Below are 17,200 nucleotides of genomic sequence, written 5' to 3'. Positions count from 1 at the left end.
GTCGTTGGTGCCCAGGGGTTTACCTTCAATCCGTGTGGATTCTCAATTTTCATCTCCAGCCCTGACCTCTTCCCTGAAGGCCACACTCACAGTCCTGCAGCTTTTCTCCCATTTGATAAGTTTAAGACGCACTCTTCATGCTTCACCCCAAACGGGTCCCCACCCCCCTTTTCCCTCTTTGAGTAAAAGAACTCATTATTCTCTGAGTTATTCAAGCCAGAAACCCAGGAGCCATCCTGGATTCCTTCCTTCACTCTCTTATCAAACCCATCAGAGCAAGTCCTGCCTACTCTGCCTCCCACTGAAGGTTTACAGCCACCAGCACCATCCGCTGGGCCATCGGATCACAGCCCCCAAACATCCTCCACAACTTCCTACAAATATTCCTCCAAATATTTCCCCAGGGCCCACACGACCCGCCATGATCTGCAGTCTCTTCATTTGTCTGCATTGGGGGGTTTTCTTTAGTCTCTGCCACTGGGAGATAAGCTTCACGAGCAGGGGCCTCAGCAGGCTGTTCACCACTATGTCCCTCAGACAGCGGCCCCTACACTTGGTGCCACAATCATTGGTGAATGATTGAGTGGCCTCCTTGCATCTTCCTGAGCCAGGAGCGTCCAGAAGCAATGAGCACAGCTGTGGCTACAGCCCCGAGTGCATGAGAAAGAGCACCAAAAGGCCAGAGAACAGACCCCCAGGTACCCAGGGAGGACTTACGCTGGAGGGTGCTTCTGTCCCACGTGGCATGAAGGAGGAAGGGGGCAGCAGCTCTGGGCCTGTACTCGCTGTGGGGGGCAGCTTCAGGCCGGGGGGACCCAGCAGGGCCCTGGGCTGGGGCAGGGGGCTGCCTGGGACCAGTGCTGTCTGGGCCTTTGCCAGGAAGGGCCTTGTCACGGAAGGGCCCGCTGGCTGGGCCACACCTAGGCCACGCTCCCGCAGCACCTCCGGCCTGAGCAGAGGGAAGGCAGGAGCTGGTCAGGCCACCTCCTAAGGAAGAGGAGGGAGAAGGGGAAAGGGGGCTACCCTCCCTCAGGCCCCAAATCACAGGCCCCAGATGGAGGGACCACCTGCTTTTGGGGGCCCAGGACCACACAACCTACCCCTGACCCCTGAAGGTGCCACAACCCAGGGGCCTCTGGCTCTGCACAGGCTCCAGCAGGAAGTCGGGGCGTCGAGGCTGCTTCCTTGCTGAGCGGGCAGCATTGCTGGGAAGAAACATGGGCCCATTCCTGCCGGCCGCTCAGGGGCTGCAGGGGGCCTGAGACCTCTGTAAGATGGGTCATCCAGTCTGACCCCTCCAATCTCACAGGGAGACTGAAGGCCAGAGAAGGAAAGGTTCTTGCCCAAGGTCAGCAGGTGACCTGGGATGGGCCCGAACCACATGGAACTTCTAGAAATTCCAATGAAGCAGGCCTCATGCCATGGGGACGCTTGACCCACGTCGTCTCATCTGACCTCTACAGCAACCCAGGTGACATAGGTGCTCATCCCATATCACCAGGAGCAGGCTCGTCAGGGTTGGGCCCTTGTCAGGGTCAGGCGGTGAGGGAGGCAGAGCAGGACTGAGACCCAGGCCGGTGGCCCTCCCTGCTGGCCTCTCCCCCAGGCTCAGGCAGTGCTGGTCACTGTGGGAGCTCACAGCTACATCAGCATGGTGTGCGAGGATGGGGCAGGAGACAGGTCACAAAAAGTGAGGTTTCCTAGAGGGAGCCTGCTTCCCAGCCATAACGGGGGAAGTGGGGTGACTGGTAGGTCTAGGGGCAGGAGGGTGGGGCTGACCCACACGCTATTCCCTTTGCTAACTGCATGTTCTCTCCCCCACACCCAGGAGGAAGAGAGACTGTGGGCCCTCTTAGGGCCCGGCAGAATGGGAGGGATGGGATCCTGCTGGAGAGAGGGAGCAGTTCAGTTGTGACCCTCAGGGCCCAGTGTCCTCCCTCCAGTACAGTCCGAGCTTTGCCCCAGGTGGAAGCGAGGAGAAGCAGTGAGGGATGGGCTACTCACAGCTCCAGGAGTTGGGAGTCCCCGGCAGCCAGGGTCATGCTGCCCAGAGCTCCCTGAGGCCCATGAGGAGTCCTCAGCCTCTTGGTCTCCAGGGTGGCATCTCCAGGCCCCACAGCAATGCGGTTGGGAAGGGGACCCTCAAATGTCACTCTCTTGCTGGGCATGGTGGATGCAGGTGGCCGAGGCTCCCTGCCCCAGCCCAGCACCTTCTGTTTCCAGAGCATGGCACAGCGATGGACCGCACGGTGGAGACTGTGGGCTGCCTGCAACCGGCCTCTGGTCAGGTCATGCTGTGCCCTGCCCACTCCCCACAAGAAGGGGTGAGGGACCCCGGGCCTACCTGCACCTGCTGCTGGGCATGCAGCTGCTGCCGAAAGGCCCTCATGCCCGCTGCGAACCGCAGGAGGCGCGTAACGCCCTCCTGGAGGAGCTGCTGGTGGTAGGCCTGCACCGCCCGCTCCAGACGAGCCTTCTTTCTCCTCCTTTCCAGCAGAAAGCCCAGCCACGCGGCCCACACCTCCAGGGAGAGGAAGTGAGGCCTAGCTCTCCCTGCTTGGGCTCCCCCCGGGGCTGTGCCCACAACCCGCCCTGCCCTCCACCAAGGCACCGTCTGCCTCTGGGAGAGGTAGGAGCAGTGGGATGCGGAGCCCCCATTACCTTTGCCTGTAGTGAGAAGGACCAGAACCACAGGGCCCGCGCTGTGCCCTGCTGCTCCCGCCTCTTGTTCACCAGCTACCAGCCAGAAAAAGAAGATGACAGAGACATCACCTTCAGGGAGGCTGCCCTGACCACACGGCCCTGGTCACACTCAGACCCCTGTACTCGGGCGCTGCCCCCCTCCACTAGGAAGGGCTCAGCCCTGCCAGGCCCTGAGGTGGTGGATCAAAGAATGATCTTTTGGAAAGAACAAAGGCAAAGAGCTCTGGGGGGGAGGGAGCAAGTGGGAGACAGGCTGGGGACAGCTCGCATTACAATCCAGAGAGCGAGAGGGACATGTGCATGTGGCAGGGACACGTTGCTGAGCATGATGTAATCCTGCCTGGTATTCTATCAAGGCCTCGGCAAAGACTTAAAATGCATCTAATACTAATTTTTGGATATCACCCTGATGTATTTTTCAATGTGACACTGTAGAAGCAGGGCCCTGACGTGACCTGGCCTCACGCAGGCACAGGCAGAAGGAAGCTGCAGTGCAGGGAAGTGACTGGGGGTGAGGAGCCCTGGAGGAGGGTGACATTAACAATGCTGAACCAGAGGCGTGGGCTCCGGAGGCAGTGAAGGGAGCGGGAAGGGAGGAGGGGCTTCTCTCTGGCTCCCACCTGCTGTCTCCACTGGCGGAAGCAGGACCGGCTGAGTGTCTGGGCACGGAGTCGGGTGCCCTGCCTCTGCAGGAGCTGGGGAGAGAGTGCCCAGGGAGCCACGTGGCGAATGGTCAGGTGCCCAATGCCCAGACCACCTGGGGGCCACCGCAGGGGGAGAGGCTCCAGGCCCAAGTGAACCTCCCATTGCCAGAAGGAGTCTTGGATGAAGCCAAGGGCCTCCCGCACCAGGCGGGCGTGTCTAGATGACTCCATAGGTCCCTGGCCCCTGACAAGCCATGGTTCAGGGTGAACCAGTTTCCCTGCTGAGCCATCTTCCACCTGCAGGAGACCTGATCCTGAGGCTGGCTTCCCCCCAACCTTCCCAGAAGGCTCCTGCAGCCTTGTGCCCACAGCACCCCAAACCACCCAGCACCCATGCTGGCTGCTGTGAGCGCTGCAGGAAGGACCTCTTCCTCCCGGGGAGGTGGTCTCCTGGCCTGGCCAGCCCCACCACTCAGGGGACCTGGGTAGCTGCCGCCTGCCTCACCCTCTTCCTGACGCAGCACAGGTGGTGCGCCTTCCAACGGGCCATGCCCCGCAGCAACAGCCGCTGGTGGTCATGCTGCGCTGCCCTCTCCAGCTGGACTCTCCGCTGGGCTGCCCTCTGGCCACGGTCCCGCCAGCGCTGAAACCAGGTCCTGAGACAGCCTAAGGCAGATCAGAGTCAGAGTTTGGTCTTTGGCAGGATTTATACAAATGACTACGCAATGGTGAAAGTTTAGAGAGTAGGGATAGAGTTGAGGGTGTCGGCCCACACTTGGTGAAACCACCACATAGGATGGCAGCCACTCTGTGGGGACAGCTCTGGCCACCTTCAGCAACTGCGAGGCCCTGGGAGACTGGAACCAGGTCTACTGTTCACTGTTTTGCCCCCCAAGAGCCCGCCAGAGCCACGAGTCTGTCCACAGCAACGGCAGGTGTGCCAGGGTCCCCTGCAGAGCCACCTGCAAGATGCTGCTGGGCACGCAGATGAGAAGACCCACAGTCTGAGGGAGTGGGAGGTCGCGGCCCTGTTTTGCCAGGGAGGAAACTGAGGCTCAGACAAGTCCAAGCAGCCTGAGCCAGGCCTGGGGAGGAGGCACGGTGTCGGCCTGGCCGCATCCTGCGTTTTGTTTCTATCACCAGATTCTCTTCTGAGGGACCGAGCACTTTCTTCTCTTGATTTTTTCCTTTTGGATTTTCTCCTTTTCTTAGGCTCTAAGAGAAGTTTCTTTTAGAGACAATAGAAGAGGGTTGATACAGGGCACTGATGCCAAGATGGGGTGTCCTCCAGAACTTGGAGGGGGTGGGGAAGGCGGCATTCACAGGCCCGGAGACCAAGCGTTAGGACTGGTGCTGACAGCTCTTGGGTACTGCTTTAAGTGTGTCTACATTGTCTCACTGGATCCTCAAGACAACCCCAAGAGGCAGGTACTATTATGCCCATTTTACAGATGGAGAAACTAAGGCTCAGAGGGAAGGACTTGCCCGAGGTTGCACAGCCAGCATATGACCCCACCTGCACTTCTTCAGCATTCTCTTTAATGTGTCTCATGACACCTGCCTTTAATTCATCCTTCTCCAGCACCCGGCCCCCACCCTTGGACTGACAAGGTGTGCCTGAGACACGGATGCCTTAGTTAAGCCAAGAAATGGTTCCACAGGCATTGACTGCACATCTACCGTGTGCTGAGAACACAGTGTCCTGTCACATGGTCTTCTAAGTCCTTTGTACCATCTGTAATGGACACGGCAATCCCAGGTCCTGCCACGTGTCGCCACTCCCTTCTAAGGAAAGTTGGCTGCCCCCTAGTCCTGTGGAGGGAAGCAGCTTCAGGCTGCACCTGGTGCCTGTCACCTCTAACTCCCTACTGTGGCCGCCTGCGCCAGGCAAGGGCACCTGACCCAAACCGGTGAGGCCTCTGCAGCACTGGTGCCAAAGCGCTGTCCAAACAGGGACCAAAGGATGGGCGGAAGCCCTCGGCCTCTTTCTTGGGAGTGAACTAGAAACACAGCACTGGTTTCTGGGGTGAGGAGCAGCTTGAGGACACCGAGAAGCACGTTAAGGGTGGAGCAGCTGCAGGATGCTGACCCCACGGTCCTGTGCAGAGGATCTGTGCTCACGAACACAAACTGCAGTGAGAACCAAACCAAAGCTGATTCATTTTCGTCCTGGCGCAGACTCTATGAAGCCAATGTACTAACTTGATCTGTTTTCTCTGTGGTCTGATTTAAACCATTTCCATTTATATTTTCACTTATTCTAACACGAGCTGTCCCCTCGGAGTGTCAGATTCCCCTGCTGCAGGGCCACGGGTCTCTGTTTCCATGTGTCTCTCAAGCAGAGGCTCCCATCTGGACTGTCTTCCCCAGGCTGTTTGTGCAGCAGGTTGTGAGACCACCTGAGGCCAACCCTGCGCCGTAAACCTACGAGGGCCAACTACGCAAGGAAGTGGGACCCTAACAGGACGGGGCTGAGCTGACGAACAGCAGCCACTGGAAATACTTTCTCATCAAAACCACCCCGTCCCAACCACCTTGAACGCCTCCATTCCAGCTTCATTTCTTTATTTCTCTGTAGAGCTCAAGGCCTGGCCTTTCATTTTATTTTATTTTATTTTTTATTTTTATTTATTTTTTTGAGGAAGATTAGCCCTGAGCTAACTGCTGCCAATCCTCCTCTTTTTGCTGAGGAAGGCTGGCCCTGAGCTAACATCCGTGCCCATCTTCCTCTACTTATATGTGGCGTGCCACGTGGTGCCATGTCCGCACCTGGGATCCTAACCAGCGAACCCCGGGCCACCAAAGCACAACGTGTGAACTTAATGACTGCGCCACCGGGCCAGCCCCTGGCCTTTCATTTTAATGCCAACTGGTTGGCAATCAGTTGGGAACAGAATGCTATGATGTTCTGGATTGAATAGTTACCCCCTCCTGAATTCATGTACATCCTGGAACCTCAGAATTGATGTTATTTGGTAAGAGGGTCAGGATGGTGTAATTAACTGACATCATACCGAAGTAGGGTGGGCCCTTAGTCCAGTATGATTGGTGTCCCTATAGAAAGAGACATGGACACACAGGGAGGACAACCATGTGACGACAGACGTAGAGGCTGGAGAGATATGTCTACATGCCCAGGAACACCAAGGACTGCTGGGGCCACCAGAAGTTGGCAGAGGCAAGGAAGGATTCTGCCCTAGAGCCTTCAGAAGGAGCACGGCCCTGCCAACATCGAGATTTTGGACTTGGCCTCCAGAACTCTGACAGAACAATTTTCTGTGGTTTTCAACCTTCCAGTCTGTGGTAATTTGTTACCTCAGAAACACGAAACTAATACAATACGGAGGAGACAATGACTAAGGGGAAGCAAACGGAACACCAAGACGGTTCTGTGTCCTTCACAATCCTCTCCTCCGCTTACCCCTCTCCAGCACCTTTTGGGCCTCCCTGACGGCACAGTCCTCCTGCTGTCGGTAGTATATCTGCACTGATGCAGCCTCCCGCCACTGGACCAGGACCTGAGGGGCAGATGAAGAACACAGAGGTGATCATAGCACATCCTGACTTGCTGGGGACACCCCAGCTCTGCTGGCAGCTCCTTGTGGAATGAAGCCAAATGGTGGTCATATGGCACTCACACACGATGCAGGAAGCACCCACTATCCACGCAGCCCACAGGCAACAGGACAGAGCCCCAGACCCCTCACAGGAAGCCCAGTATCTCAGGCGATGGGATATGTCTACCAGAAGGAGTTAAACCACATCACACCACAAAAAAGTAAAGTCGTTATGCAGGCTTTCATTCTGTTATTGTTAAATGGAATCTATACATTATATGCACTCTTTCACATGTGAGACACATGAAATCACGGTAACAAAACACTTCAGAAAGAAGTCAAGCAGCCAGGGGACACCTGGTGCCTACTCCCTGAACAGTCGCGAACTCGATTCCCCTCCAAAAAGCCCTCTTCCCTTCTGAGCCCTGAAGCCAAGCAGGGTCTGACCCTCCTTTTAGGGCAGGGGACACAAATGTTGGCCTCGGAGCTTTCCTGAGAAAAACTGGGCCTTGACCAAACATAATCATCGCTCATCCATGGGAGGCTTCAGCGTTGTCAGGACCAGCCCCCCACCCCCGGCCTTCCCACAGGTGAAGTGCTGTTGCTCAGGGCTCCCGAAAGACTGCCTGCTACTAAAACATCCCTGAGTCCAGGGACCACGTCAGTCATTTCATTTCTGCACAGATCCCACGTCTTGTTCCCACGGCCACGTCCTCCCTTGCTTATCATGTGGGACCAGGCCCCATCATGTGGCACTTTGGGGATATTTCCCACTGATGGTGACCAGTGACCTCACATTCCCGTGATGCTCTATGTTTTCCAGAAAGCCTCCATGGCCACAAAACCTGCAAGGCCGATAAGCAGGAGCGAGTACCCTCTTCTGACAGATGAGGAGATGGAGGTGCAGTGACTTACATGGCTTGTCCCAGTGGAAAATTCCACATGTAGAAAATACTGGTTCTGATAAGAACTAGTTCACTCACACGTGTTGTATTTTTGTTTTACTAGATATTGGTTCATAACTCAGTAAAAATAAATAAATTTTAAAAACCCAGCTGCTCACACAGCTGTATGTGTGCAAGCTAGAGAGTTGTCCCATATCCTAGGTTCCTCATTCAGTTCCAATCTCTGGCACCACCCCCCATGCCACTTCCTCAGAGGAACACGGTCTCAAACCCTCCTGGTTGACCAGCTGGCTTCCCCATGCCTCACCTTGGAACACATGGTCCTTCTGTAGTGAGCACTTGCTCGAGACGTTTTCTTTGTTTCATCCACACGGGCCATGGTGTTCTCTCTCCAGCAATGTAACACATCCCTGCAGGTGCACAGAGCGGGGAGAGGGAGTGACACCAGTGTGGAGAAACAGTGCGAGGTTTCTGTGAATCATTCCTGGTTCTTCAGCCCACTCCCGAGTCAAGGACTCCCTATGCCCAAGACTACTGTTTCACTGACAGCCGTGTTTATGTTGATGCAGACACTCAATACACGGCTGCTGAGCACCTGCTCTGAGCCAGGCATTGAGGGGGCACCAGGGACAGCGCGGTGAACAAGACCAACACCACGTCCTCATGCATTTATGTGCTACAGGGAATAAGAGCCAAACCGGGCAATGGTGACAACAGGCGGTTCATGCCGTGAAAAGAGAGGTGCAGAGAGAGGGAAGCTGGAGGAAGGCACTGGAACCTCAGCGTCTGTGCTGCTGCTGAGTTAGTTCAGGGAGTCCCTCTTTCTTATTCTGCTCTGTCTAAGGAGCTGGACGGGCACTTTACGGGACCCTGAAGGAGGGACGGAGGTGTTCAAACTCCACCGCCCACAGGCAGCCTAGAACAGCACGTACTGAACAAATACAGAAGAAGGAAAAGAAAGGGTAGAATGAGGGAGGCCTGCTGGGAAGGAGTGAGTTCAGAGCTTGGCTGAGCAGGAGCAGGAGGATGGGCTGAGGGAGCCAGAGCCAAGGCAGCAGAAGTGACCTTGAAGGGCGTGAGAGATGCTGATGGTCCTAGAGGCTGAGAGATGGCTCTGGAGAGTCAGTGAAAGGCCTGGAAAGCCAAGCAGGGAGGTGACTGACTAGGAACTGAGAGGCAAAGGGAGTTACTGCAGCTTCTGGAGAAGGAGAGGAGATGAAATGGTGCCTCGAAAAGCTGAATCCTGCAGGTCTGAAGCAGGGAAGGAAAAGTGCTCAGAGGAGCAAGACAAGCAGGAATCTTGCAGACAGCCAGGGGAGAGCTGCTTCCCAGAGGCCCTGCTCTGCACACAGAAGGGGTTCAAGACGTATGAGGTGAACGAGTGAATGGAGTGCTTGCTGTGGAAAAGGTAGGCCCCACTATGAGCAGCATGGGGCAGCCAGGCCCATCCTCTGCTGGGCCCGGGTCCAGAGCCCCCAACCTGCCTGGGTCTGGAGTTAGTCCCCTGATCCTCAGGCTGGGCCCAGGAGACACTGGGACACTCACCGCAGCAGCTGCCTCCTGTGCTGGCTCTCCCTCACTGCCACCTCTTGTAGGATGCTCCGCACCTGGCTCTGGTACGTCTGCAGGAGACCAGGAGGACTGGAGGCCACCCCTGGGCCCACATCTCTCCCTATTCCCAGGCAGGTCTCAGAGGTGCCTTCTCAACAGGGGCTGTGATGCCCAGAGCACTTACCACAGAGGGTGGGGAGAGGCCAAAAGCCTCGAGTCCCAAGGCCGGAGATCACCCAGACAACAGGGAGAGGACTGTCTCGCCAGGCCCTCACCTAATATGTCAAACCACCGGGCTCCTAGACAAGGGGCCACTAAGGCTGGCACCTCAGCCAGCACTTGGTTTCATTTTGACGAGCAGGGATGGAAGAACTTAGCCCCGAGGCTGCAAGACCTCTGCCCAGGGCACTTGCTCTGTGTGAGGCTTGTGGAATTACTCTGCTTTGAGAGGGGCAGGAAGAACAACGAAGGGAAACAAAGTCTCCAGAATCCCCCCCCACTGCAACGTAAGGAGAGATCTGGAAGGAAGCAGCAGCTCCTACCCCCCAGCTCTGCAGCGCCCTGTGCAGTAAGGTGCGCTGGCGATGCAGGTCAGCTCGCATCAGCTTCTGCCGCTCAGCACGCCGCAGGGCCAGGCACTGCGGACAGAGGAGAGGGCCGGGCTCTGAGGGCCATGGGGCCAAGGGGGCGGGCTCAGCTTTGCCTCCATCTTACACACAGTTTGGGTGAGTTCAGGTAAGGTACTTAACCTGGGAGCTCCAGCTCATCTATGTCTTAGGAGTTTGTGAGGATCAAATGGGGCAAGTGCCTGACTCGGGGCAATGCTCAAGCAGGGTTAGCTTAAAGGTCCTTTACCCTGAGCAGTAGGAGGCCTGTAAATGCCGAAACTGGGAATTCTAGATTCAGTGAGTCAGAAGAGAACAGCCTAGCACCTAAAGAACGAGGAATTCTGAGCCACTCATCTCAGAGACCAGGTAACAGTTCTTCATCTGCACCTGGCCTCTTCTCTACGCTGAGGCAGGTGGCTTCCGAGGGACTGTGGAGGAGCCCATATGTCCCTCTGAGTCATGCTGACACACCACTCCACCTGTCCACAAGCCACATGCAGTGGGGCCTGTGCCAGAGCCTTACCTCTCTCCACCTGTTCCAGGCCCAACGCAGGAGCCATGCCGAGTGGAACTCTGCAGCCAGCAGCCTGTCCACCTTCCTACAGGGAGACAGGTGGAGCTCAGTGCTGCGGCCCAGACCCAGCCAGGGTCCTCTCGATGGACGCTCCTTTGCAGTCCCTGGTCCCTGCCAAGTGGTTCTTAAATTTGGGGGGGAATAAGATCCTCTCTGAAGAGCTGCCAAAGTTTATATGTGCACTTCTCTCCCCCTAGAAAAGTGTACATATAACCAAAGTTTTGCAGACAACCTCACTAGGCTTCCAGTACCACTGAAGCATATTCATGTGCAGGTGACTGAGAAGGTTAAATGTGGCCAGAGTTGGAGAAGTGGGGAGATCCTCAGGGCACAAAGAGGATATGGAAAGGCAGCAAAGCAGGACAGTGTCTGCAGTAGACATGTGGGCTGCCTGCCCTGCCCCAAAACCACGTGGTGTGGTAGAAACTGCCACAGCTTGCCCCCTGGCCACAGCTGCTGGTCCTGGGCGGTCAGCTATCCCAAAATGGGCCTCTCGGTCTCTTTCCTGGCCATGGTCACTTTGAATGGGCCCTAACCAGGAAGCAGGATGTAGCTGATGGGACAGGACTGCAGATCCACAGAGCATGTCTGTACCCAGTTGAGTTCCTGACACTGGGAGCTCCATGAGGTACCGCAGGATCCTGTCACTACAGCCCTGGTTTTGCTTAGACTGTTTCAGGCTGAATTTCTGAAACTTAAAACCAGAGTTTAGTCTAACATGACCCTCCGGATGAGCACTCAGAGCTGCCAGTGCTGCTACTATGGTCAAAGCTGCCCTGAGAGGGGTAGAGCTTCTGAGGCAGAAGCAGCCACTCACTCTGCTCTGAGCCCTTGGGCACGCTCCCTCCAGACACAGAAAGCCTTCCTGAGCCGCCCACGGCGGTGGTGGACACAGGCCACTGCTTGCCACTGCCGTTCCTGGCAACATGCTGCTGCCTGCTGGTGCCACATGGACCAGGACCTTCGCAGAAGCTGCCGCTCTGCATGAAGGATGGCCTGCGGCAGGACGGGAGGGAGAGAATGCAATGTAGGAGGGGGTACAGAAGCCAGGGAATAAGCTACAGGCCACAAACAATGACCAAGGCAAAGGAAATGGATGTTCAGGAACCATCCTGGCCCAGAAGCCATCTGTAAATTCCACCGACAAGGGAAACAGATGCCCCAGACCCTGCTCCTGCCTCATGAGTCCTGGTCACAGGCAAGACGCCCTCCAGTGTGGGCCTGGGTGCTGAGTGATGTCCTGAGGGAGGGAGGCAGTGAATGCCAAGGCCTGAAACAGGGCCTCTATCCCAGGCATCTCCTCAGGGACAGCCACTTACCATTCTCTCTGCCAAGCGGTGTTCTCGATGCTGAAACATCTTCTGCCACCAAACAGCAAACACTCGCTTCTGTAATGTCTCCCTAAGAAAAACCCAAATGAAGAATAGGAAAGCACTTAAAATAAAACAACTATAAAAGAACAAGAAGTTCCAAATAGTTGGATTCTTCCTCATATACTGTGCCATTAAGAGGCGAATAAGCTTAGATGGGGAGAAAAGAAAGGAAAGTAGACAACAATACCCCCCAAAACCACCAACAACCCAACACTTTCTGTTATTTCTGGTGTCAGCCCTGCACTCACACAGTATGAAAGACAGACTTTGAGACCCTGGTTCTTCAGCAGTTCCAGGTTGAACTACCAACAGTGCTCAGTGGTCATTCGTGAAAGCCCTTCCAGTCCATGCTGACCAGCTAGGCTGCTGCTGTATAGATCCCTGGGGGAAGTGATTAAAAACAGATGCCAGGCCCCCAAGGCTGACCATGCAGGTCTGAGCTGGGTCCCAGGAAACAGTACTTAAAACAAGTGTTCCAGGTGAGGTCAACAGGGAGAGAGGCCTGGGAACCACTGCTCTGCCACCTCTGCCTAGGGCTACCTGCTCATCATGACGACATCAAAGGCTGCCAAAGCAGTGCTGGGACAACTGGTCAGCAGCCATCACGGGCTGTGTCGGCCACACCATGGGGTAAAATATGTGAGGCAACTGTTTCCAGGACCCTGGGCAACAGGCAGTGCAGACTGTGATCCCCAAGAGAAGGGAAACGCCCCAGGTGAGCCCCTTGGCCGCCTAGGCTTACTGCCTGGGGGCACTTTCTGGACACTGAGGGCGGGGGAAGGGAGTCCAAGCAAAGCATGACAGTCTCACTGAGCTGAGGCACAGACTGGAGTTCAAGACTGTAGGAAGGACTGTGTGGACACATGTGGCCTTCCTAAGCCTAAGCAGGTGGAGACCTCACCCCTCCCCACAGGCATGCTCACAGACACCCTGCACACTCCACAAGGGGATACCCAGAATTCTACGTGAGGCTGCCCCAGGTCCTCTGATGAGGCTGCACAGGCAGACTCTCTGAGGCCTAGCAGAGTGGCTGCTGCAGGGCTAAGAGCTGAACAGAGATACCAGCAGTTGGAGAAGGCTGGGAGATGGAGAGTCAGCCAGCCCAGTCAGAGTGGAGAGACCTCACTGAGAACCTCAGAACTCAGAAAGGCTAAGCTTGAGGAGTAAGAGCCATGCCCTAACACTGAAGAAAAAATTTAAGACAACGCAGACAGAGAAAGAAAAAAACCACACTTGACAAGATCCACAGGAACCACAAGAACAAAAAGGAACCATGGCTGGCCAGAACAAAATGGAACACCTTTAAAGGAAAAAAAGCTGTCAACAGAAACAGTGATCCAAATGTTGGAATCAGCAAATGCTTAAAAACAGCTATTATAAATAAGTTTGAGCACCTAAATGAAAAGATGAACAAAATTAGTTAGCAGACAGGGAATCTTAGCAGAGAAATAGAAAAACTTAGCAAAGAAACTACAAAAAGAACCAAATGGTTTGGTGGTTCCTCAAAAACTTAAAGATAGCATTACCATTTGATCCAGTGAATCAACTCCTAGATATAAAACCAAAAGAATTAAAAGCAGGGACTCAAATAGATGTGTGTACACCTATGTTCACAACAGCATTATTCACAATAATCAAAAGGTGGAAACAACCCAAGTGTCCATCAACATATGGAGGATAAATAAATTGTGGTATATCTATACAATGTAATACTATCAAGCCATAAAAAGGAATGAAATTCTTATACATGCTACAACACAGATAAACCTTGAAAACACGATGCTAAGTGAAATAAGCCAGACACACAGGACAAATATTGTATGATTCCACTTATATGAGGTATATTGTTTAATGGGTACAGAGTTTCTGTTTGGGATGACGAGAAAGTCCTGGAAATAGATACTAGTGATGGATGAATGCTGTGAATGTACTTAATGCCACTGAACTGTGTACTTAAAAATGACTAAAATGGTAAGTTTTATGTTATGTAGGTTTTACCACAATTTAAAAAAAAATGAGAATTCTAGAAGTGAAAAGTACCATATCTGAGATAGAAAAGTCACTGGATGGGCTACAAATTAGAACCTGCAGAAGAAAGATGACTGAACTTGAATCAGATCAATAGGAAGTATCCAATCTGAAAAACAGAGAGAAAAAGAATAGAAAAAAATTGAACAGTGCCACAGTGACCTGTGGGACAATATTAAATAGTCTAACATTTGTAATTTGAGTCTCAGCAGGAGAGAAGGGAGGATATGAGGCAGAGAAATTATTTGAAGAAAACATAATATAAGATTTCCCAAATTTGGTCAGGATAGGGCAGGACACCTCAGATCCAAGAAGCTCAGTGAATCCCAAACAGGATAAACACAAGAAAACGACACCTTAAATATATCATACTCTAACTGCTGAAAACCAAAGGTTAATAGGAACAACTTAGAAGCAAAGGAAGAGGGACAGATTACATCTAGGAGAACCACAATACAAATGATGGGTGACTTTATATCAGAAACAATGGAGGTCAGAAGACAATGGAACAATGTCTTAAAAACATGTGGGAGTGAGGGGGTGGAGAAATCAAGTCATTGTTCTATATCCAGGAAAAGGTCCTTTAAAAATGAAAGTGTGAGTGAAATAACCATAAACAAAAGCTGAGATAATTCATCCCCAGTTGACCTGTACTTTAAAAACACCAGAGGATCTTCTTCAGGCTGAAAGGAAATGACATGGATGAAAACTCAAATCTACAGGAAGAAACAAAGAACATCAGATATGGAAAATATGTGGGTAAAAACAAAGGACTATATTTTTTCTTAATTTTTTGAAAAGAATTCTGATTGTTTAAAGCAAAGTGACACTGTATTGGGTAAAATATATGTATTATAAACACAAAATATATGACAACAAATACCATTAAGGATGGAGGGGAAAGGGATTTTATAGGTTTTATGTTCTTACATTTAACATGAAGTATACAATAGTAATTCTAAATAGAACTGTAATAAGTTAATGATGAATACTGTAATCCCTAGAACCACATTTAAAAAATACAAAAGGTACAGAGTTAAAAAGTCAATGCAGGAAATAAAATGTAATATCAAAAATTTTAAATGAACACTAAACAAGGCAGAAAAGGAGGGACAGAGAACTTTTAAACAGACGTAGACTTCAGCCCAACCATGTCAACAATTACATTAAATATAAAGGAACCACACACTTTAATTAAAAGGCAGAGATTGTCACATGGGATAAAAAATTAAGACACAACTACATGTTGTTTACAGGAGACATGCTTTATTAGTATAAAGACACAAATAAACTAAAAGTAAAAGAGTAGGAAAGGTAAACCACACAAATGGTAAATATAAAAAAGCTAGTGAGGATTTATTAATATAAATCAAAGTAGACTTTGAGGAAAGACATACTACCAAAAATAAAGAGGTTCATTTCAAAATGATAAAGGGGCAGTTCATGAGGAAGACATAACAATCCTAACTGCACATGCATCAAATAACAGCTTCCAAACATGAAATGAAATGGACAGTATTACCAGGAGAAATAGAAAAGTCCACGATCATAGTTTGAGATTTTTGACACTCCTCTCTAGTAATTGATAGAACAAATAGACAAACAAAAAATCTGTAGGGATAAAGAAAATTTGAAGATGACTATCGACCAGCTTGACATAGAACACTACACCCAACAACTGTAGTATAAACATTCTTTTAAAGTGCATGTGGAATATTCACCAAAATAGACCCTATATACTGGGCCATAAAATGTGTCAATGCATTTCAAAAACTGAAGTTATACAAAGTATGTTCTCTAGCTACAATGGAATTAAGTTAGAAATTAAAAACAATAATAACTCAAGAAAATTCCTAAATATCTGGACATTAAATAGCACATTTCTAAATAAACCATAGGTCAAGGAATAAATCACAAGGGAAATTAGAATATATTTTTAATTGAATGATAAGAAAAATACAACATAGAATTTGTGGGATAAAGCTAAAGCAGAGGGAAACCTTATAGCATAAAATGCTTATATCAGAAGAGAGAGATTTAAAATCGATAATCTAACAAAAAAATTCATGCTCTGTGCTTTCACCTTAAGAAGGTAAAAAAAAAGGAAGGCAAATTAAATCCAAAGTAAGTAGAAAGAACAAAATAAAGAGCTAAAATCAAATAAATAAAAATAAACCATAAGAAAATTAGCAAAGCAAAAGTTGGCTTTTTAAAAACACTGATAAATTCCTAGGAAGACTGATCAAGAAAAGAAGAGAAAAAACACAAATTGCCAAAATCAGGAATGGAAGAAGTCGTGTCATCACAGATTCTACGGTCATTAACAGAATAATAAAGCACTTTTATGAACAGTTTTATGCCAATATATTTGACACCTTGGATAGAATGAAAAATTCCTTGAAAAACAGTTTACCAAAACTGACAAGAAAAGAAACTCTTAGTAGTTATATATCTACTTACAAAATTAAATCTGTAATCAAAAACCTTTCCATAAAGAAAGTTCTAGGCCCAGATAATTTCACTAGAAAATTCTATCAAAAATTTAAAGAAGGGGGTAGAGGTGGGCACAAAGGGTGAAGGGGTGCCTATATGGTGACTGACACACAACTACATACAACTGAAATATCACCATGTTGTAAACTACCATAACCTCAATAAAAACAAAAAACCTACTTTAGAACATTTAGAAAATACAAAGTAAAAAAATATAACTCCTATGCAAACCTATACCCAGAAAAAAAAAATTTAAAGAAATAATACCAATCTTACAAAGTCTTTCAGAAAATAAAGACAAAACATTACAAGAAAACTACAGACCAACATCCCTCATGAAAGTACCTGTAAAATTTTTTAACAAAACACTAACATATCAAAATCAATAATATGTAAAAAGGGCAATACATCACAACCAAGTGGAGTTTATCTCAGGATTATGAGGTTGATTTAATATTTGAAAATCAGGAAAACCACATGATCATCTCATAAATGCAGAAAAAGCATTAGGCAAAATTTAACCAACATTCATAATAAAAACTCCCAATAAACTAAGAATAGAAGGGAACAATCTCAATCTAATAAAGGGCAACTTGAAAAGTAACAAACTCAATGGTGAAATACTGAGTGCTTTTGTTTTCCCCCTAAGACTAGGGAAAAGTCAAGTATTACCAGCTCATCACTTCTGTTCAATACTTTATTGGACATCCTGGCCCGTACAATAAGGACAAAAAAAGCATACAGACTAGAAGGGATAAAGTTGT

General features: G+C 50.3%; 1 protein-coding gene across 1 annotated transcript in view; it reads right to left on the bottom strand.

Moving 5' to 3' along the window:
• The window catches only part of SFI1 (SFI1 centrin binding protein), a 77,213-nt gene that overhangs the window by 1,999 nt on the left and 58,014 nt on the right, over positions 1-17,200 (bottom strand). The window contains 14 exon segments of the mRNA XM_046640061.1: positions 718-949; positions 1,101-1,205; positions 2,005-2,267; positions 2,345-2,521; positions 2,662-2,736; positions 3,324-3,398; positions 3,853-4,013; positions 6,769-6,865; positions 8,117-8,219; positions 9,355-9,431; positions 9,903-9,998; positions 10,492-10,567; positions 11,360-11,538; positions 11,862-11,943. Coding sequence (XP_046496017.1) covers positions 718-949; positions 1,101-1,205; positions 2,005-2,267; positions 2,345-2,521; positions 2,662-2,736; positions 3,324-3,398; positions 3,853-4,013; positions 6,769-6,865; positions 8,117-8,219; positions 9,355-9,431; positions 9,903-9,998; positions 10,492-10,567; positions 11,360-11,538; positions 11,862-11,943 — 1,798 coding nt within the window.

Source organism: Equus quagga, chromosome 15 (genome assembly GCF_021613505.1).
Source record: "Equus quagga isolate Etosha38 chromosome 15, UCLA_HA_Equagga_1.0, whole genome shotgun sequence".
NCBI lineage: Eukaryota > Metazoa > Chordata > Mammalia > Perissodactyla > Equidae > Equus > Equus quagga.
This window is presented reverse-complemented; position numbering and strand designations above follow the sequence as displayed.